Consider the following 23,722-nt stretch of genomic DNA (forward strand, 5'->3'; position numbering starts at 1 on the left):
GTCATCATCTGAGAGCAAGATTAGAGATCAGATGGCCACAGGCTTGGTTCAGCGAGGGTTTTTTTCTCAGTCTTTCTCTTTCATGTCTCCACAGGGAATCCGCAGTCTGTTGTGACGACACATGGTTCTTTGATGTAATTATGAAACTGTCACTTTGAAAAGTCTGAACTTTATTCCATTCATCTCCCAGATCAGATTGTAAAGCTTCATCAAAACTGACATCCACACAAAGAGTCATCCGAAGAGAAATGTTTAACAGAACATTAACAGCAATGAACAAATCTTGATATTCTTTCATTTGTCGATGACTTTTAAGAGGAAGACTTGAAAGACGTGTTGTGTTGCTGTGACCAGGAACTCCCATTATGAAATCTTACCTAAGCAAGTAGGTTGAAGATATGTTGTCTTTACATACAATAAAAAAGTGACTCTTTTTGTGAGTAACATCATTACAGTAGGTAATTATTTTTTTAAAAACAGGGATTCATTTAATAAGCAAACAAAAGGCTACCCTAGTAAAAAAAAAAGTAATATATTTAAAATATATTTATTTCATGCTAAGTATACTGTAGTTCAAGTCTATTAACATATTTACTGACATATCACTCGAGACTTGTACACAATGCACATTTCTTATTATTAAGCCTAAAATTTATTTTAATGTCACTTTTGATGAGGATTGTATGATCTTTGAATAATATCAATCTTTAAATGCAAGATGTTTAAAGTGTACCTAAAGTATACTTGCAATATTTCCACTTTAGCACAATCAAATATACTTCAGTATATGTTGTTCGAAAACACTACTTCATTTAAGAAATAAACAAGTGGCTGCCTTTACGAATGAATCAATGAATTAATCACTGAACCGATTCATTCAAAAACATTTTAATTTAAGAACGTAGCTAGTGATTCTCTTTATTAAAGAGTATTTAAATCTTTAATTTAAGTTATTTGTTCTTAAACTTTAAGAACATAAAAGTGATTCTTTATGAATGAGTCACTTAAATGACTCTTATTCATTTAGGAATGCAACTTGATTCTTTTTATAAAAGTGTCATTGAATCATAATCACAAATCCATTTTTGCTGATTAATTTAGGAGAGAAACAAGTGGCTGTTTTTACGAGTAGTCGTTTGAGAGTACTGTGGACTTTTTCTCAAGACTTCAGCAATTCTCCTTGGACATGACAATGACATTGCTGTCTAGAAAAAAACATTTGACACACTAAATGAATCTTTAAAAAAATCTCCATTCTTCAGTTGACCTGTCATGATCTGCCACAGGTCTGATTGCAAAGTTTCTTTAAATGATCAGTGTGAAACATAAACTCTGTTCTTTAGCCATTGCTGTGAAGGCAGATTGCTCTCTGTCATTACACTGGCATTGACACTCAGTCTTTATTGATTCTCTCTTGGAAAAAGTCTCTTGCTTGTCGCATTGAACCACAAACTCCATGACAGACAGCACTGCTGGAAAATTGAAACAGTGTATGCAATGCGTTTCGGTATGTGATGCCGTGTCACTTTCAATGTCGTGGTTTCATTATCCTCTGTCACATCTTAAGGTATCCTCTTCAGATGCGCACCTCGTAAACTGCTGAATGTGAAATTAGACTCCATTCGTCTGTTGGCACCATAAACATTTTATTTAGCTTTGGCTGTGATTCCAAGATGTGCTGCAGCGCTCAGAGACGAGGTCTGGTCATAAATCTGCTCGACGCATATGCTCTGCATGCTGCAACTGCATTTTATGGCAAGCCTGTCTCACAATCTCAATGTTTTCTGAGAATGACCTTATTGGTCAATAGTGGAGCCCACACAGGCTACGACATTCTTCCACATGACGGCTTTCTTTACTCAGTAATGACCACACTGTTACTGCAGGTGTTTTTGAGACTGATCATCGCTATTGTTCTTTTATTATGCTACTCTGAGCTTTATTGTTTGTGAATAAAGCCGATTGGCTTCAAATGAGTCATTAAGTGTAATTAGAAGTTGTTACTACCATTTAGATGTTTCTTTTTTTCTGTACTGAATTATTTACAGATAAATAAAGGATAATGTACAGTCATCTGTTCATTATGCAGAATAAACCTAGCAGGGTTTAAATTGTTTTATTATCTTTCTAGTATAGTTAAGAAAACTTGTCCATAACATCATGACAAATATCAACACTACAGCAATATTATTGATTCATATATTATTCATTTTAATCTGCATTCCAAGTTACTTTTTCGACTTAGAAATTATATATCCATTTTTGTTATATATGTAACACTTTTTGAATCTTCTACTAGTAGGTGGTTCTTGGTTTTTGTGTGTTTTTTTTTTTTTTTATTGGATTTTTAACCAAAGATGCTTAAGCTTTTAGTCGTCTATCAAGGCTTTACTCACAATAAAACTGGGAATTTTTTTTTTTAACCACAGTTGCACTGCCAAAATGTGTATTTCATGCTTGGTTTGTAGTCTTATTCACTTTGGATAAAAGTGTCTACTATATGAATGCATGTAAATGTATTTTTCATAATGAGTATTTTTGTTTTGTCAGTTAAAATATCTATAAATACTTAAAACAAGATGCATTTACTTGAGAAGCAGCATTATAAATACTGACACCTGTTTTCAGAACACCTGTTTTCAGAGAATATAATATATCTTTTACAAGTATGACTTGTCTAACCACATTGCCAAATGTTTTTTTTTTTAATTTTTATAAGTTAAAAACAAGTGAAAATGTCCACCACTGCAGCAAGACAAAATACAACTGTATTCACAATAAATTCTCAAAAAAAACTGCTTCTCAAGTTAATTTATCTTCAAACATTTCTAGAAAAAAAGCAAGTGCAGTGCGGAGCATTTTGACTCATACAGTAAGATATTTTAATTTGCATTGATATGGAAAGATAGGTGGTGAGTGGATGCTAAAGACCTGAAAGTAACATCAGTATGTAGAAATATTCAGTTTAGAAGTCATACAAATGTGTTTGAGCACTCATTCACTGAATCGGCCAATCAGAATCAAGTATTCTAAAGCACCATTCAGCAAGGTTAAAATGTGTATGGCCGTCTGTGATATTATTGCACAATGCACAAACTTCCACTAAACTTGCAATTCAGCAGCGCTGTTTCTAAGCAACTTCTCCCAATTTTGGTGAATGGATTCAGTGTTTATAAAAACAAGATTCCTCACTTTTATCTCCAGAGTGGCTGAGGATAATAAGGAAACAATGTGATTCCGTTCCAGCATTGTGTTATGCCAGAGTCAGCAATAGTTGAGATATTGTGGTATTTCCTGAAATGCGATTTGAGCATCTCCGATCACACGAAAAACAATCCACCCATGGAAAATGGAAGTAATACTGGTTGGAAAACTCTCTCTGAGAGGAGACAGTAGTATTTATTTGTTGTCTCTGTGTGAAGGTATCTTTCTCAAATCTTAAATGACCCCTGCAATGCTGTAGCTGACTGCACCAGATTTTAAATCCATACCTCAGTGTGAAGGGAAGGCTCTTTCATGCGCTTGTGCTTCTGTTTTTGCTGCTAAGGGCCTTTGGATCTGCTGAGTCACATCCTCCCAAAGTTAATTAAGTTTTCATTAACTGTGCATTATGAGATCAAACTGGTCCTTTTTTTCATCCAGTGAATGACTCCGTATTCTCTCACTTGTCAATGGGGTGGTTACACCATAGTGGATAAATATGTGGGCTATAGTAACCCAAAGGTCCTAGGTTCAAACCCTGAAATCCATGATCCCCAAACTAGAGATTTTTTTTTTCCCTGACTGAGGCACTTTACCGTTAATAGGGAGGTGTATACTATATATTGCTTTAGATTAGATGCAAGTATTGAAGATGGAAATATTTTAAGTGGACAGAACAGATGGGGTAGAATTGAGTATTTTCTTGAGGTTTTAAACATAGTGAAGCATATCAGCCAGGGCTGCTTTTCCACATGATGCATTGAGCACTAACAGGCTCCCTCGATGAATGACAGCTGCAGGATGTGAGAGCTCTCTAGCCAGACTCTTAAAGGGACAGTTCACCAAAAAATTAAATGTCATTGTTTACTTACAGCTCATGTTGTTCCAAATCTCTATGACTTTCTTTCTTCTGTGGAAGACAAAAGGAGAAATTGATCAGAATGCCTTTACTCTGCAGTGAAATAAATATACAAATGTACATTTCACACAATATTTTATCAAATGTCAAGGTTTTCTGGTAACACTTCACAATAAAGTTCCATGTGTTGTTGTTTTTAATGGTAATTTCTAGGGCTGTCACTAACAATAATTTTGGTAATCGGGCGATTATTCTGACGATTAATCGAGTAATCTTGTAATTATAATTCATTTTTGTGGTAATAAAAACAGACCAAAGTGAACATTTAAAATTACTTGAGATGATACTAACTATTCCAAATAAAGTATCAGGTGCAAACGATCATATGGTTTTATTGAACAAAACTGTTAAAATATAGTATTATAAACAACAGAGCTATTCTACTGTACAGTACACATTATAAGAAAAGACTGCAAAGGGTGCCAACAGCCTGACGATTGTTTTACACTTTACTGCGCGATTTAATCCTTGTTTAATATTGACTAAACAACATTTCATTCAAATGTCCACTTAATCTTTAGTATTTGGCCTTTTATTTATGACAGAAATGCTACAGCCACTGTAATTTCTTGAATATGTGGACTGGGGCTGTCATGATTCTTCCTCGATTCAATTCGAGTACTTGATTTAAAAAAAATCCTCGAATGCATTTTGCCATGTCGAGTAACCGGCAAAATACCGGAAGTTCTGGAAAATTACTGGAAGTACAGGAAAATTAAGTCACATATATTGAATTGGAATTTAATTAAATTGTAGTGTTTGTGAATTCACAATAGCATTATGCTTTATTATGATTTTTTTAAATGGGCTTAATATATCATGCAGCCTTGGAAAATGGTCTAATAATACATTTTGTGAATTCCCGTCCGTGCATGCGCCACTTCCGGTATTTTGCCTGTTGTTCTAACTCGACATGGCAAATTAGGCAAATTAAACTGTTGACAAACAGTTTAACATGAGACATACTACATAGTTAATGTAAGTGTTACAGTTTAATGTAAAGTGTCACCAGTTTTCTTTACAACGACAATTAGAAATACTACCTGGAAATTCAGTAGAGGTTACAATTACACAGAAAACTCCATAAACACTTTAGGTGGAAAATGTATAATATGAAACTGTCTCTCACTGCAGGTCAATTTTAATGGTAAGCCCAAAGAAGATTTTTCAGCATTAGGCTACTCCTCCTGTGTTCCTCTGAAGAAAAAACATCATACGGGATTGATTGGTTGATGACCTCTTTTTCTGTCTGACTAATTCTCACTTCTCTTGATTGGCCCTACAGCACTGGCTTGTTTGCCATCAGAGCTGATGAGTCATACAAAAGCTGTAATTATTGGATGTATATGTCAGCATTAGTTTCCCGGCCAGCGGAGGTCAGTGCCACACTGAATACTCTTCAGTGTGATGTTGTTGTGGGGAAGAAGACTGATGATCCTCTTTTAATTTGTTGGATACGCTGATGCACTGATTGATAGAGGCAAACAAGGGTCAGGCGTGGTTGCCAGGGACTATGAATAAATGCATTAAAATGGGCATGGATGTGAGATTTCTACAGTGGTAATGGACTTACAATAATTCTGGCAGCCTTTGCTAAGTGAGAGGGATTAATGGTAAATGGAAGCTTGCGCGGGGAGCTGCCGAGCCCATGGGAGAAGGATTAGAGAAGGGCAGAATGCATGCCAATGAGCCGAATCATCTGGAGGGTTGCAGCAAAGCATGATAAACTAACCAAGCCAGACACATACCAGCTGAGATCACGCACATGGGCACACCTATGCCAATTAAGGCAAACAGGGGCTATTAACTGATAAAATTTTAGAATTACATGGTGAAACGTTTCCACTTATGTCATTTCAAAGTGACACATACAGTAGTCACATTTTCTGCATAGGTGCACAAATAGAAATCATTGATAGTACACTATAAACATAAACATGATCCTTTATTATATAACTTTCCTGTGAAGCAAAATGAAATAATCAACCCAACTACTCACCCAGCATTGTTTGCACAGAAAATATTCAAGAAATCTAAGTAACTTATACTGTGGGTTTGGTTTCTGTTCTTTGTAGGTTAATTACCATTTATAATGTATGTAAAGTACCATTCAAATGTTGATGAACTGTTTGTAAATACTGAAAAAAAGTATCTTTTATTAAAAAAAAAAAAAAAAAATTTACTTATTGATGAATGGTTGTTTGTGTGAATTCATGCTTTTCATGTAAATTAGATTTCATAATGATCAAGTTCGTAATCCTTTTTAATGACACACAATAACAGCTATTTTACAATTTATGGCTACTATTACAGAAAAATACTCTGTAAGAGCTACAGAAACACTCTCAGTGTGAAAGCCCAATGCGAGCATGCAGTGTGAAAAAGGCCTTTGATTGGTATCCTATGGTTGACACTTGGTCCAAATGGAGTGCCAGCGCTGGCTTTATTTTTTATAGGCTGTGTTCTTTTTGCCCAGAGCAATTCAAGGAAAGCAATAACAGCTCAGAGAGTCTCATGGCCTCATATTATCTGATATAAATGACAGGGCAATTATTCCATCAGTGAAGTTATAACAGTGCTTTATGTATGGGCGGTTGTTGCTGTATAATTTAAACTTGACCGTGATAAAATATCAAACACATATAGGCTGGGATGATATCAGTGTGTGCGCTGATTCTGATGCATCTTTCATTCGTTTTCTCCAGCTGTGCAATCTCTGAACAGCCTGAATGACCAGATCGCTCACTTCATGGTGAACAGACCCAACGCCATGAGCCATGAAGAGGACACCTTTCTGCCAACCGAGAGGGATACTTTGAGCCAATCCATGGCTCTAATGAGACACCTGCTCATGGATGCACAGGTAAAAAAAAAAACACCTTATATCAGTTAAGTCTGTGTGCCATTGAAAACTGAACCAAGAATATCTTTTAAATTTCATTGCTATTGCTGAATTTTGTATTTGAACTGACTAAACTAACTGCACTGTTTATTGTAGTAACAATATTATATATTACATAATGTAGTAAATTATATTATCTATTTATTGATTAAACTATAAATTATTATATATTATATATTGATTATATATATAATTGTATTGACAGTATTAAACTTCAGTGAATATGTCTAATTGATTGGGGAAACATTATTCAGCATTCTAATTATTCTACATATCAGGGAATAAAAATGAGCATACTATTCAAAATTGATGTTGCAATAATCCAATATGACAATATCACAAAACATGTGTTTGAATAATTAAATTCCATATTCAATTCAGATTCCAATTCAGCATCCTGTGTGGCCAGTTCCATTGCAATGAACACCTAATAAACTGACAGGGAGGCAATATTATTTCATATATATTCTATAATTATCCTCATTTATCATATAAGGATAGTAATAATCATTTTATAACAGCAATTTGAACAAAAAACTGCAATCAATTAGCTCTGAGGAATTAATTATATACCTGTTTGATGCCTCTCCAGCCAACTCGTTTCTGAAGGAGATGAAAAATGATTGTTATTCATGAGAAGACGAGACTCAGAGGGAACATCAGCGGTTGAGCTTGTGATGACTCATTCCTAATTATTTTCAATGGGGACATCATGAAGAAATTTCAACACATTAATCAAGGAGCTTTAGCCTTAGGCAGACCTCTGTGGCATGACACTTAACTCCTGATTGCTTCTATGTCACACAGGCTTCAATAAGTCAGGACAACACATCCACACCCCCAGATCTATTAATGGGTCTGTCTGCATAGAGACGATGTCCACAGTCACACTAAAAACACAATCTGTAATCACTGAAAGATTTCAGCTCAAACCTGGTTTACGTCCAGATGCTAAAACACTTGTGACTGCAATATTTCTAGTGATGTTCCTCCATCATCTAAGAGACAAAAACATCTCTTGTGAACCAACCTGCTGTTCTTCTCTTTCCCTCATGTATACTGTTGTTCAATTCTTTGGAGTATATAAGATATATCTTTTCTTTTTGAAAGAAATTCATACTTATATTTAGCTAGGATGCGTTTAATCAAAATTGACTGAGATCTTTTGTAAGATGTCTTTACTATTTCAAATAAATGCTGTTTTGCTCTTTTAAACTTTCTGTTTATCAAAGAATCCAGAAAAAATCATGGTTTCCACAAAAATATTAAGCAGAGCAACCATTTTCAACATTACTACTAATAATGATGATCAGAATGATTTCTGAATAAAATTCAGCTTTGCTATTGCAGAAAAAAAAAATCATTTAAAATAAGGATAAATAATAAAAGTTAATTAAATAAAATTATAACTTTTATTTTAAATTGTAATAATATTTTACAATATTACTGTTTTATTGTACTTTTAATCAAATAATGCAGCTTTGGTGAGCAAAAGAGACTGACTCCTTTTTGGAGCCAGCCTCTAGCGGTTGGTTGATGAATTGCAGTTTTAGTCACTTCCGTGTTGGTTTCACAAGAGAACTTTAAAAGTAAAGTGTAATTTATTCTCAAACAAACAGATTGCACTTCCGTTTAGTGCCACTAGTGGTTCAGAATTCAGACATTTCTAGTAATCTATTTAAGTGCTTCCCTTGTCTGTATTCATTTTGCATAGTGCTGAAGATGTTTTGGCAATGCTTTTGGGGTCACATAGAAGTTCATGCATACAGGGTCAAGGGAAGTCGATGTCGAGGAGGACCAAAGCATTTTTAAATGTCGTAATTTGAATAACTGAATGTCACTTTGTTGAAAGAGGCGCATAAATAATTTACTGCACCCCATTTTTCTGAAACCCAGGATTCAAATGCACCCTTCAGAAATCATTAGCACACTTTCCTTCTTTGACAGTGGATACTGCATTTAACTGAAATTGTTCTTTCCGACCTGGAAAACAGTGGAAAGAATAATCAAAGGAAGCGTTTGCTTGTGAGGCTAGTCTGCGACAAAACATTTTATGTGCCTCAGGATGTCGGATAAAAAGTATCCACTACCTGATTTCACTGTTGTTGTTGAGGGAAACTAGTCTCTCTGTGCTGATCCACTTAATTGTTTCCTACTTCCATCCCCAGGATGCATACAGTACAATGCCTGTCAAAGGCTTTTTTAAAAGTTATTTCCTGAACATTGCAATCTTTCCTTCTCATCTTACGCAGTTGTTTACATACACAACAGAAACACCACTCTGGCTACAAACTGTGAATGCTGAAGATGTAAAAGCATCCACTAAGTTCCGAATGGGTAACCTGCTGGGCGCTTGCTTATAGGCAGCTACACTGAGTTTGATTGGTGGATTTTACTGTAGATTTTCCCTGTGCACATTCTCATAAGTCTCTCGCTCATCCTTGTTAAATGATGAATGTTCACGGTGACGAGACGTAGTGATGTATTTGGCTAATCAATTAGATACAACGCCGATATTCTTGACTGATAGCACGACTTATCCCCATTTTTCAGAATATATTTCTTACTCGCAGTGTCATTGATTAAGGAGAAAGTAATTCAGCAAAAGGCCATTACCTTCAATTGTGGGCGTCTATGTGCCAACTGTGCAGAGAGATTGTTAGCCCCAAGTTGCTTTCTCTTTCAGAACTAGAGTAGCGAGACTTTATGATGGATGAGAGTGAATTCATGAATAGATACTGGGTCTCAAGTGCTGTTAATATGTAGGGCTGCAAGATTTGGGAAAAATAAACGTAATATAATTTTTTTTTTTTTTTATAAAAATAGCAATTGTGATGGCAATTATTATTACTACTACAATTATTATTATTAATTTAAAATATTATTAAAATATATATTTTTAATGTACGTATATAAATCAATAATTTAACAAAATAAGAAACATTAATTGATGTTATAAAAATATTTTGTAATATTTCACTGTAAAATAACAAATATCAGTATTTAAGAAAAATAATTAAAATAATTTTATTTTACATACAACAGTAAAATTACAATACTAATATTTACGCTTTCATGTTTTAATTTTGCCAAACGTAAAATCTGTATGGGGAACATTTTTGCCCTCACATTAAATCTCTCAAAGCAATGGTATACTTCAAAGATAGTAACTGTTCTAAAAAGTATTCTTATGAAAAATGCTGTTTTGCATTTCACACTCTGGTGAAAATGACTCTCACTGAAAAAGATTAGATAGTTGAGGGTTTATGCTGTTTTGTTATGGATTTTGTGCCAGGCTGAATCTGCTTAATAGTTCATAGCAGAAATTTGCATTCTCACTGCATTGCAATATTATAGAAAAACAATACTATTATCTGTACATCTTTAGCTTTATGATAGCAGTCTTTCAGTATCAAACTACAGTTTCAGACATTAAGGGAGAATAAAAATCGCTCAAGGCAATCAAAGCACCAGTTCCCACATTTTATTTGTGGAATGCAGTATAGCATTTTAGATAATCAGCAATGATTTCATTGCTCTGACAACATGAGCCTAGGAGCTTGTGCTTGCAAGTGTTAATCCTACATATGAGTCTAGAGCTAAAGAGAAATCCCAGATAAATAATGCATCACAGAAACTTCCATCTGCCTGTTTTTACTTCACCAGCAATGCCAGTTGAAGCCTGAGGGGATTTGCTGGCTACATAAACATACAAATGTCTATACACTCCCAGAAAAAAAGGTACAAAAGTTGTCACTGGGGCGGTACCTTTTCAAAAGGCACACCTTTGTACCTAAAGAGTCCATATTGGTACCTTAAAAGTACATATTAGTACCTATTTTTTACTTATTAGTACATATTGTTTAATTTAAAGTAGTTTTTAGTTTGGAAAGGTGTAGCGACAGTGACAGCTTTTGTACCTTTTTTCTGAGAGTGTAGGTTAAGAGTCTGAAACAGTGACAGCATCAGTCCTGACTGAGAGTTTGCTTCCTTCCATAGTTTTTTTTTTTTCTCTCTTTATGAGTTGGCTGGGAAGCTCTCTACACATTTTGCAGAGCTTAGTGCGCATTAACTGTAAAGACTGCCCTTGAACACCATTACAGTTCAATTCAAAGCGATAATGGACAAGCACTCCAGTGCAAGACTATATAGACAGGTTCATAATTGTAGCTGAAAGTCAGGCACATTTCCAGTATACTTGGAGGAGATGTGTGATGGAAAAATGCACCAAGGTCTCCAGTCAACATCAGCACAACGCTTAAGCTGAATCCAAAATAAATTGCTCGTTGTCAGACCTCCTTCTTAGCTGTCAAGTATTTGGGCATCATAGTCCCTGAGCCTCTGTTCAAGCACATTTCAACTTTATACAGCACATGCACGTTGAACCTAATTGTTCTCTTGAAAGCCGTGATGTGTTTTGACCTCAGGAACTATGAAATGACTCGGTTATGATATGATTCAGGTCATTTTGCTACTGGAGAATTTTTTGTTAATTTAGGGTTTTAATTAAGTTGGGGTGCTTTTGTGTTGAATTGTTTTTGTGTTTAATTGCACTTATCAACACTGGTGACAGCCTCTTAGGAGATGAGGAGTGTTATTTTTTACACAAGCACTTGCAATTACATTATGCCTGATTTTTGACACTTCCCCCATCTGTAACCAAGAAAATTAGAGCCTTTTTATATATACGCTAAACATTAACCCTATAAAGCCTACCAAGGCTAAAAAATTATCAACATGCTCAAAACGTTGCTGAAAAACCTGTACAAAATAGCTGTTTCCCCGGTAACACTGTACACAAAGCAGCACTGCACTCACAAATGCTGCTTTATCCAATGCCATGATGAAATGAAAATGAGACCAGTCAGACCAATCATTGCAGATCAGCATCACGCATAGGAGGGGTTTGGAAAAATGAATCATTGAGTGATTCATTTGGTAGTCGTTGAGCAAATAAGGTAAAAATAAATGCACACTCTCAGAAAAACAGGTACAAAAGTTGTCCCTGGGGCGGTACCTTTTCAAAAGGCACAACTTTGTACCTAAAGAGTCCATATGGGTACCTTAAAGGTACATAGTAATACCTCAAGTGTACATAAAAGTGTACCTTTTGAAAAGGTACTGCCCCAGTGACAGCTTTTGTACCTTTTTTGATCTTGCATGCATGTCAACCTATTGTTGGGGACTCCCAAAACCAAAATATGAACCTTTCATTACCCATAATAGGGGCACTTTAACATTAGTTAAGAATTAACTCATAAAAAATAACAATGAGCAATATTTTTTGTTACCAAATGTATTAGTTTATTTTTATGTTGTTTAATAAAAATATTATTGTTAATTCATATTAGCAGCAGGTGCATTAAATAATATTAACAGAAATAACATTTAAAAAATTTTTATTAATGTTGAAATTAACATTAACTATGATTAATAAATATTTATAATAGTTTTAATTGTTAGCTTATGTTAACTGATATCATTTCTTTAAAACGCAGTATATTTATTTATATAATAAATGTTTTGTGGTCATTAGTTGTATTTATGTACGTAGGCAGGTATTAATTGATGTTATTGATTAATACATTAAGAATTGCATTGTATTCTGCATAGTTTTATATGTTTGGTTTTATTTATTTATTTATTTCTCCTTGGTTAATATGTCATTGTTGTGATATTATTATCATGATAATATTGTACGGTCATGTGAACTTTGATCACTTGGAGGTAGGCCTATAAAGATTGGTTCATCAGTGTTGTTAATTTGTCTGATGAAGGGCCTGCGTGCTCCAAATGTCACTACATACTCTAAGCGATAACTTTTTAATAATAAATTTTTTGATACTTTTGGAGCTTTGGTGTTGCCGACTTTGCATTTAAATATTTTTACGTTAACTGATATCAATAAATGAAATCTTACTGTAAGATGTAACCAAACAAATGTTATATTGCTAGTAATATTTCAAGATAAATATTAACTGGACAGAAGCAACCTAGGTTTACTTTAATTTTTAGAAAATCATGATAAATATGTTAAGGCTTTTTTTCAGAAGTTTCAATAAACTGTTCAGTTTCAAAATTAATTTTTTCAAACTATTATTATTTTATATTTCAGGCTTTACAGAGTTGCTAACATCGTGAATAAGTGTTTTTCATTTTACAGTTTTATTTTACATGCAGCCTCTGTGCAGTGTCATGTGAATGTCTATGATCAATATTTTAATCAGATTTGTTAGTAATCCAGTGCCCACTTTTTGTTTATTTGTAGCACGCCGTTGAGGCCTCCGTTCCATTGTGAAAAATCATCTGGAGAAGTTTTAGCATATTGAATATCGTTGTGCAGATTGTTATAGGTAGAAAATTAATTTGGATAGAATTTCCAATGTTTCTCTTTGAACCTGTTCCAGGAATTGATTGCTTCATTTGTCATTTTCACAGATGAATTATGTATGTGTTGCTTGCTAGAGGGGAGGGATTAATCAAATGCATTTTGATAGGTTGTGTATATGCGTGTGTGTGTGTGTGTGTGTGTGATGCGACAGAACGTGGCCTGTTTGCATGCAGGGGCAATGGGATTTCAAAGAGTGTCGGAGGGACCAATACGGAAGTGTTGATTGGCTGATAGGCTGTGACAGCTCATACTGCCCCACTCTTTTACAGTCAATGATGTTTCCTGTTTGGAACTGAGGACTAATTATAATGTCATATATTTTTCCCCTATACATCCCCAGACTAGTCTGGTCTAGGTCAGAGGTCTGTATGAGGCAAGAGTAGAATAACAATCAAGACGCATCTTGAGACGATAGGCAGAGGAGCTGGCTATATTAATTGATCCCGACCAGAATGTAAACAGTAGACAGAAAAAACAATCTGATAACATTATGAAATGCATGATCTCACTTTTAAGATGAAAATAAGAGATGATGGCTTTTAGGCTAGATACTTTTAACTGCCTGGAAATTTGATTGCACATGCTGTAATCTGTGAAGGGGCTAATTTATTCCATTATGATATGACTTTTGGCAGAATGGCATCTTTAATTACTTATTGACCAATCAAAGTTGAGTGGAGTGAATGCAGGCTGAGGCGTCGTGATTAAATGGTTTCAAAGGCTGAGGTATTGATCAGTGTGGTTTGTGTTGCACCCACTGGACTGATTCTTGGCTTGAGCATTTAAGATATACAGTATTCTTTATTGCTTAAATAGAATCAGTGATGCAAACCATTGTGAGAAAATGACTCAGACAACAATTCCCAGGCATGTTAAGTCTTTTCAAGTTTTTACACTCACATACACTACCCTTTAAAAGTTGATGGTACAATTTTTTAAATATTTTTAAAGAAGTCTCTTATGCTCACCAAGGCTGCATTTATTTGATCACAAATACAGTAAAAACAGTAATTATGTGCAATATTATTACAATTTAAAATATATATTTGTTTTATTTTAACGAATTTTAAAATGTAATTTATTTCTGTGATGGCAATGCTGAATTTTAAGCACCATTACTCTAGTCTTCAGTGTCACATAATCCTTCAAATATGCGATTTGGGGGGGGGGTGGCGTTCAAACTGCACTTTGCTTTGAAGGTCAATCACATGCATTGTCGTTTTGAATCAGCATCATTAGCACACAGTATTTTAGTGATCTGATTTTATCTTTTAGTATCTGATTTTAAATTGTAATTTTGTCTGTGTGCGTGCTTTGGATGTGTGAGCACATGGGCGTATAGACAAGATGTCTATGTATGACCGGATGATTTATTCATATCCAAAACGAGACGATTTTATAGAATACAAATTATTGGTTATCGTCCAGCAGTGTATTTGATTTCTTATCCAATTAAAATACATAAGAAGAAATAAAGCCTGTCAATAAGACAAAAGTCAGTTGTTTTTTTTACATTTATGTCCCCCATTTCTGTTTTCTCTGCTGCACACACATCCTTGTGTAAGTGTTCTTTAGACTGTTGATTTTTATTCATAGTATTCAGCTGACAAGGAAATATTTTGTTATAAGAGTTGGAATAAATGTGAATGATATCTAAGATTTTTCATTTTTTATTTATTTATTTATTTATTATTAGTATTTTTTTTAACCTTATTGGAATCAAAATTAGGAATTTACAAAAATCTGAATCATAAAAATTTAAACAATGCCCAACCTTACTCATACCCCCACCACGTTATTTTTTACTGGCACATTTCTATTCACATTGTTTTAAACCCTTTCTTTTCTTTTAAACCCTCACTTACTCTTCTTTGCTCTTGCCCTTCTTAAAAACAACCACAAAATCTTATATGTGAATGTACTTTTCAAAATCAAAAATGTGCTGTTGCTCCTGGCAACAGGGAGAGGTAGTATGTTTGCTTAATATAGTGTCAAACTTGACAATTTAAAAGACTAATATCATGTTTTGTTCCAAAATCACTCTAACATCAGTCGTATTTGAAACAGTTAGCTTCTGTGGTTCCATGTTGCTTCTTATCACAGTGAGACAGAAAATATTCTTTATAATACTCTTTACTGTGATACAAGCTATGTCAGATAGCGTTGCATTGCAATTGGGTGTTTATTGTCTTCCGTGTTTCATCAGTCAAAGCATCTCTATCTGCATGTTATTCAGCTGTAGTTATATCTGATGCATTTGTTCATAAGGGATTTCCTGGGTCTCACTTGTGAAACAGACATTACAGCACATGAGTGTTAAGGGTTAGGGTTAACCCTCCTCCATAATGCTCACATCATCTCATTTTGGGTAAAAATAGAAAAATAATACTAAACTACTTTTTTACTCTTACTTTAGGCATATTATTTTTCAGTACTTTTACTTGTACTCAAGTAAATTATTCCTTAAGTAGCAATACTTTTATTTCTTAGTACTCTTTCCACCACTATAAACCTTATGAATGTCTTTACTGTCAGTTCAGTTAAATTTAATGCATGCTTGTTGAATTAAATTATAAATTTCTGTAAAAAAAAAAAAAAATCTTATTGGTATATTGGCATAACTTATTGGCAAAAATCTTATGGTAGTGTGCTATACAGTAGTTTCAAATAATAATAAACTATTACTAAACTGTCAGTCAGAGAGTGTATGTACAGGGATTCTGACAATGACTCTACATTTATATATAGAAGCAAATAGGTATCACAGCACTGGTGGGCTGGTGTGAAACACTGAGATAAAGACTCTCTCGAGCCTTCTTTGCATCTTAACTCTTCCAGACCTCAATGGATTTCAAGAGCTCTCATGTGAATTCTTAAGACTTTTCAGTATAAAAGGTTCAGAAGAAAAACAAAAAGATCTAACACAGAATCAAAGATAAGAGCAATTTCCAGTGGAGGGTGTTTGGAGAGAGAGAGAGAGAGAGAGAGAGAGAGAGAGAGAGAGAAAGAGAGAAGAAAAAAAAAACAATTTAGACCACTTGCATTTCATTTTAATTAATGCGTTTGAGATTCATGCAAGGCAGCAGGGGAACTAAGAACTGAAACAACAACAACAAATCTTATTGAACCATATGGACCTAGCTGCAAATGATAATGTAATACATTAAGTCATGAAATAAATGTCTCAATAGATAAACTGTAGACTGTGTAAAGTTTATTAATGTGAAGTTATTTTTTATTCTGAAACACTGTTATAATTAACAACAGACACAAATAGACACAAATCTTTGTGAATACATACCATTTGTGGTGATTAAGTTAAGTACTTATTTAGTTATGTTAACCGTTTTCATCACTATTATTACAAAAGTTAAATGTTGAATGTTATTTTGAGGTCAATACCATGAAATAAAGGAAACGATATGCCAATTTAAAACAAGAAGTTAAATAAAATCTTGAATTTTTTAGAGACATTTTTAAAATAAGAAATAAGGTAGCTGAAATCATTTCTGTGCTTTGATATTCAGCAGACCTGCGTTGTTTGCAGTCAGATTTCATCTTATTAAATGTCAGGTGTTCATAGCCATTACCGTGAAACAGACAGGCTGCCAGAGGCAGGTATGGATTGTACTGTTGTTTGAAGTGTAAAAAAGCAAATTACATCGTGATGTGGGAATAGAGCAGAGATCTGGAGATCAGCCCATATACGGAAATGATTGGAAGGCTTTCATCCAATGTCAGTCTGTTCCAAAATAGACTGACTTGTCTTTATTGCTAATTCTGTCAGAAAAGAGCAGTGGCTATCATTAACTGACTTTTAGGGAGTCAAAATATGTTTCTACCGATGTTTACTTTTTCGGCCCGAACTTTTAGAAGTGGAACACACAAGCCTATGAAGGACATTTTGGTACAGCATTCATCAACTGAGTTTAAATTTGATATGAAGTAAAGCAAATATAGACATATGTTCACATTTTAGAAATATGTCATATTTTAGAATAATAATAAAGTTGCCAAACAGTGAAATAACACAAATGGAGGTTTGGAAATTATTTAAGGACCAAAAACAAATGGAAACTATCTTATTTTAGCTTTTCAAAGTTTTCTCCTCTTGAGTTATGTAAAAACTTTAAAAGGCGGGTAGGCTATTAGTTAAGTGACATTGTTACATAAAAGCAGTAGGTGGCAGCAATTGACTGTCTTTATTAGTGAAGCATATTGTTCAACCGATTCTTTTCAGAAATGCTGCTTCATTCACAAATTAAAAAAGTAAGGGAGTCTCTGAATCATCCCCTTAACCAAATTGTTAAAAAAACGCAGAGTCATTAAGGAACGAAACAAATTGCTTACTTTGTGAGAGTCATTGAATCATTCACTCAATCAAATTGTTGATTCATTCAGGAATCAAACACCGTTGTGTTGCTCAGAGACTTGCAGCTTTTCTTCTGTGGATTTGTTTGGAACTATTTCGTTGGTGGATCAAAAATAGACAAAGTAACTGGCAATGCTGCCTCTAAAATGTAAGTTACTCAGTATGAATGTTTATTTATTAAAGTAACTTTGTTTTTCTGAATCAGCACAACTGATTTGAAGAGCAAGGCCGCCTCAGATCTAAAACAACAGTTGAGTTCTTACATTTTATTATTTTCAGATTAGCCTTGCTGCAGTTCTTCTGTTATTAAGTGAGCATTGCTTATCAGTAAGGTTTGATTGTTTTGCAAACATTACCTTTTTTTTCTCTTTGAAACAATTAATCTGTTGAACACTCAATATCAGATTGAATGCAGTGAGGCTTGGGCACTCTATAATAAAGTATGTGCTGTGGAATATGTGACATTTTGATACACCTCATGTGGCAGTTGTGACAGCTCCATCAGTTAAATAGATATTTCCACTGAGACTTGCAAAAATGGCTCTATTTTTTAGTATGCTTTAACCATGCCTACTGAGCTGGAAATGCTAAAGAACATTTGAGATCACAACCATTATTCCTGTCCAGTGCTTTTAACATTACTTCATTTGGTCAGCTCAAAGACTGTGTTAACCCAAGAACATCCTGATGCTTTCCATGTATATTCAGAAACATGCATATGGGTTGCATTAAGTGGACTTATTAAGCTCTGGGCCTACTTTGTATTCAAAAGCTAGTCTCTTTCTGTTATAATTGCTTTTAGTGTGCTATAGATAACGGGCTTTGGCTTCAGCAATTTCCGGCCATTTGACAAATGCTTTTCATCTGTTTGTTCCCCCACAATGTTCCTGCGGTGTTGCATCCATGAAGATTTTGAGCTGTGAATAATTTATGAGAGGCATCTTCTGCACTCAGCTTGTGCTCTTTGCCCAGAAATGGTGACAAACAATACAAGTCTCTTGTTTATGCGCTCTGGCCCTTGTTAGGTTCCGTCTGATCCATCTCTCTTCTTTAGGCTTTTTGTCACGTGCCATTCCTATACTCCTCATCCTGAATTTCTTCACCAGCTGTGTTTTAAATCCAAAGTGGTGGCAAGAAAACTACATCTGAATTTAAATCCCTGATCAAAGCAGCTGTTTTCTTCCGTGAACCTCTGTGGAATTCAAAATTGGCAAGTTGTCTATGTTTTTTTTGTGCCTTAGGAGAAGCGGTGCTGGGATTACGTTCCCTCCCGACTGATTTCTGCCAGTCACAATCTGTTTGAGGCACCCATTCAGGCAGGCCCGGGGCACTGCGACACATGGCGAGCCACTTTATCGCAGAGTGATTCTGTGAAGGGCTTCACACTGATAAAACTTTTTTTGTGAAAACTGCTTCTTCAGTGGCTATCAGATGCTTGCTGAGTTTGTCAGATGGCACTTGGCTTTGTCTGATTGAATCTGAATCTTTTTATGTACTGTATGAAGAGTGAGTCATTTAAAAACTTTTAGCATTACATCATTCCATCAGGTCCAGTGGCATTCTATGGATTTTATTTGCATTTAATATTCTTATTTTGAGAGATGATTGTATTTTTTTTAAACATATTAAAATGTGTTGATAGTACTGCACTTACTTACTAGCTGAAAGAATATTCAAATTAGTCAGTTGGTAATTTGAGGATATATCAGAGCTCTTTCCCTGCTGCTGAATGTGCATGATATGCCAACACGTAGGAGATAGATCTCTTGTTTTTATCTGATTTAGCTAAGCCATTATCTGTGAGGGTCAGCATTAACATCACTGATACTGATGCTCTCAACAAGATGACTATTGACTCTTTCACAGAGGGATAAAGTGTTTTACCTGCAAGAAAGTGCCTTACAAAAAGTACTGTGGTCATATATTAATTATATAGATTACTTTTCAAAGGTTTTAGGTCAGAAATGTTTTTGAAAGATCTTACGCTCACCAAGGTTGCATTTATTTGATTAAAAGAATAAAATTATGAAATATTATTACAAATATAATTATTTTTTATTTATAATATATGTTAAAATGTAATTTTTTCCTGTGATGTCAAAGCTGATTTTTTTTTAGCATCATTACTCCAGTCTTCAGTGTCACATTATTTTTCAGAAATCATTCTAATACGCTGGTTTGGTGCTCAAGAAACATTCTTCTTATTATCAATGTTGTGCTGCTTAAAATTTCTTGGAAACCATGAATCCTTTGATTAAAAGAACAGTATTTATTTGAAATATAAATACTTAATAACAATGTAAATGCCTTTACTGTCATGTTTTATCAATTTAATGCATTTTTGCTGAATAAACAAATTAATTTATTTTGGTAATGCATCTAGTTCATAGAAAACTGCCAGAGCATATGATTTAATTGTTGTGTTGCTCAATGGGTTAAACTGCAGATTCCTCTCTCAGTGTTATAGTAGAATACTGAAATCTTTTAATTGCCTCATCAGTCATAGTTCATTAAAAAGAGGTCGACAGGGGACGGCCACTCAGCTTATCCTGTTAATGCATATAATCAAGACTATTTCAGAAATGATATCTTTATATATAACTTTTGTGTTGCTTGTGGGCAAATCCTCCAAACCACAGTCCTGTCCTGTCCTCCAAACCACAGTCCCTCATTGGTTTCCATACAAGTGATGAATCTGCACCTGCTGTGATGGCGGGTGGAAGGGGGAGCTTGGTGTAATGTAATGGGCAATCGCAGCAGGTATGAAATCCCTTCAGGCTTGATTCTCTGGAAAGCGTTTTAGAGCTGATAGGATGTGGAAGTATGTGCATGCTTGAAGGTTTTGTTATTTTTTTTTCTGAGGCTGTGTATTTTTGGGTGTGTTATGACTGTTTCGGTTAGCCTCGCTGTTATTCTTGCAGCCCGTGGGGTACTGAATGTCTCACACACAATTTCTCCTTCAGCCACACAATTTCAGGCAGTGTGACATTTGTCCCGGGGGACCCATCTCCGTAAATTTAAGCTTATGAAATGTCTATGCAGAGAAGCAACACAAAACAAACACAAAACACAAGCAATATTAAAGGACAAGGAATTTATTATTTAAAAAATCTGCCAGAAACAAATCCATTAAACTGAATTTGCACATTTATGCTGATCAATGCATGTACCACACCATATGGAGATTTTAATTCAACGGTAATATTAATATTTGCTTGGAGGCTTTATTATCCGACACTTTATTTTCATTTAAGTGAATTTTATATATATATATATATATATATATATATATATATAATATATATATTATATATAATATATATATATATATAAAATTACATGAATTCCTTGTCCTGAACACATAGGACATTTAACCACTAGTAAGACAAGTATTGCGTTTAATAATAAATAATAATAATATATATATATATATGATATCATATATATATATATAATATATATATATCATCTATATATATATATATCTATATATTTATTTATTTATTTATTTATTTATTTATTTATTTATTTATATTAAAAACGCAATTACTTGTCTTACTTGTGGTTAAATGTCCTATGTGTTCAGGAAGCTGTTGGCTGATGCTCCAGTAACAGGACAACAAGTCTTTTGTATACAGTACATGAGTTGTTTCAGTCTCCAAGTAATTACACAGTTTTTTAGCACCACTTGAAAGCAGTTTCTGTTGTAAAGCTTGATTCAGGAGCAGAAGTAATCCATTTGGCACGCCTGTTTACTGTAGCACTGGAAAAGTGCACAGTAATCCCCATACTCTGAATCAACAGGCCAAACATAACCATTTTCCCGAAATACCCCTTGTGTCCAATATCTTTTTTACCCTAATGTTATTAAATTACACTTTCCCTGGTGGATGGTCGCATTGGTTCAAGAAATTGAGTTGTTTATATTCTGATGCAGATGGTCTGTGTTGCAGGGCAGATTTTGATTTGTAAACTGCACTGGTGTTAAAATCAGATCAACAGTTTTTCTGAGTAGAGCATGTGATTGTTAATATGAAAGATGGCATCATTTCCTTCACCGCCCAAGCTGTATTGTGAAATGCGGTCTGTTATCTAGCCACAACAAACTTTAACAAGGTTCCTTTTACGATATAGCACATTACATGAAGCTAATATCTGCCAGAGAGGCTTGTCTCCAGACAGCATCTTATTAAATGAAAATATTATGATAGTCATGTTAGTCTAAAGTCAATTAACCTCACTGGGTCTGGGCTTAATTAATATGGGGAAAAAAGTGAAATGCCAAGGTCACCGATTATACAAGCATGATATTACTTTAAATGAATTCATTTCAAATGTTTCTGAGCCTATTGATTTTACAACTAGGTTATGTAATCCCACTGTACTTGACCTTTTGTCCAATAATCTAATGTCTCAGAGGAAATGAAATCAATTTCAGGCTTACCTTGATGCTGTCTGAAGATAAACATTAAAGCGGCAGGACTAAAACACTAGGGCCCAAATAAGACACAGCTCAGGTCTGCTGTTATGTTAGGCAAGAGTATTTGCCATTTTAGTCACATTTGTTGAGGTTTCAGCTTGATTCGTAACATTTTAGTAGTTACATTTTATGTTTTATTTTATATATATTGATAGTATAGGGAAAAATTATATGTATGAGCAATATCACAGGAGTAGCAGTGCGATTTGGCTGTATATCGGCATGGCTGTGATTCAGCCATAGGCACAATGCCACAGGTAATCCCAGCGTGCCGATATACAGCCATATCACACTCCTAAAAGTGTGATATTGCATTTATACAACAGTTCGACGGCACCAGTATGTAAATACAGAAGAAACAACAACCTAACAAACACTCTTTTGTGCAGAACTAATTCCTTCTGCCACAGATTCAAATCTCAAGTTGACAGTTTAAAAGCTGAGCCCAAGCCCTTGTTACTAATTCGAAAACGTCACTTTAGAACTAATGAAGGAACGTTGAGTAGGGCTGCTTGATTATGGCAAAGTTCATAATCACGATTATATTGGTCAATATTGTAATCACGATTATTTAACACACTCATTTTCATTGTCAACTGATTACGTTCACTTAAGACATAACTGACGAGGGTTTACGTGAATAATCACCAAGCGCCGCATTTTGACACATTGAGATTCGAGGACCAGAAAGAACTGTTGTATAAACTTTTATATAATATAAAACCACAAAATAATAATGCAAAGTTTTAACTGGCAAAGTGTTTCTTTTATTTCAAGATTTTAATTTTTAATGTCATAAATTCCGTCATGCTGTTTCATGAATTTCAGTCATGCAGTTTGCCGCATTGTGTTAAATTATTAATGTAAAACTTTTTGCATTCAGAGCAAATTTATTTGTAATGGAGTTGAGCAGTAGAAATTGACAATGACAAGTAGAAGGACAAAAAAATAATTTTCTGACTAACTATAAAAACCCTGTGGCAAGTTAACTGTTTTTGTAAATATATATTTTGGTGCAACATCAGTTTGTAAATCAGACCTACATCTTGCAGTTGATTTCATAACTAGAAAGATAAAATAATGAGATCAATGTCAGCACAACCTCCACCCACACAGGTGTGCTGCTCTGTCTGCTCTATGTCATTAAATTGGATTGACAGTGACAAGCTTGATACTATAATTCACACACAGGCTCAGCGTTTCTCCTATTGATTCAACTGATTAGCCCTCACTTTCCACCTCTCCATTCTGCACAGAGTCTGTCAGCTGTCAAACCGAGAGGGGAATCAGTGAATAGGTCCCAAGAATGAGGATGTGTTGGTGCATGGTTCCCACTCGCTGGTAAAAGCGACAGGATGTGTTTAACGGCCTATTTTAATTAAAGCCTATGGCTCTATCTCCCCATGAATGCAGAACACTTTGGGCTGCTTTGTTTGGTGAATTTCATTCCACCAGAA

The 23,722-nt window shown here is 34.5% G+C and overlaps 1 protein-coding gene across 4 annotated transcripts in view; it reads left to right on the top strand.

Annotated features, from left to right (window-relative positions):
* The window catches only part of kaznb (kazrin, periplakin interacting protein b), a 134,257-nt gene that overhangs the window by 22,301 nt on the left and 88,234 nt on the right, over positions 1 to 23,722 (top strand). For all 4 annotated transcript variants that reach the window (XM_042734088.1, XM_042734089.1, XM_019090795.2 and 1 more), the window contains one exon: positions 6,826 to 6,983. In XM_042734088.1, coding sequence (XP_042590022.1) covers positions 6,826 to 6,983 — 158 coding nt within the window. The remainder of the gene's footprint in view (positions 1 to 6,825; positions 6,984 to 23,722) is intronic.

The sequence above is a fragment of the Cyprinus carpio genome, chromosome B11 (assembly GCF_018340385.1).
Source record: "Cyprinus carpio isolate SPL01 chromosome B11, ASM1834038v1, whole genome shotgun sequence".
Taxonomy (NCBI): Eukaryota; Metazoa; Chordata; class Actinopteri; order Cypriniformes; family Cyprinidae; genus Cyprinus; species Cyprinus carpio.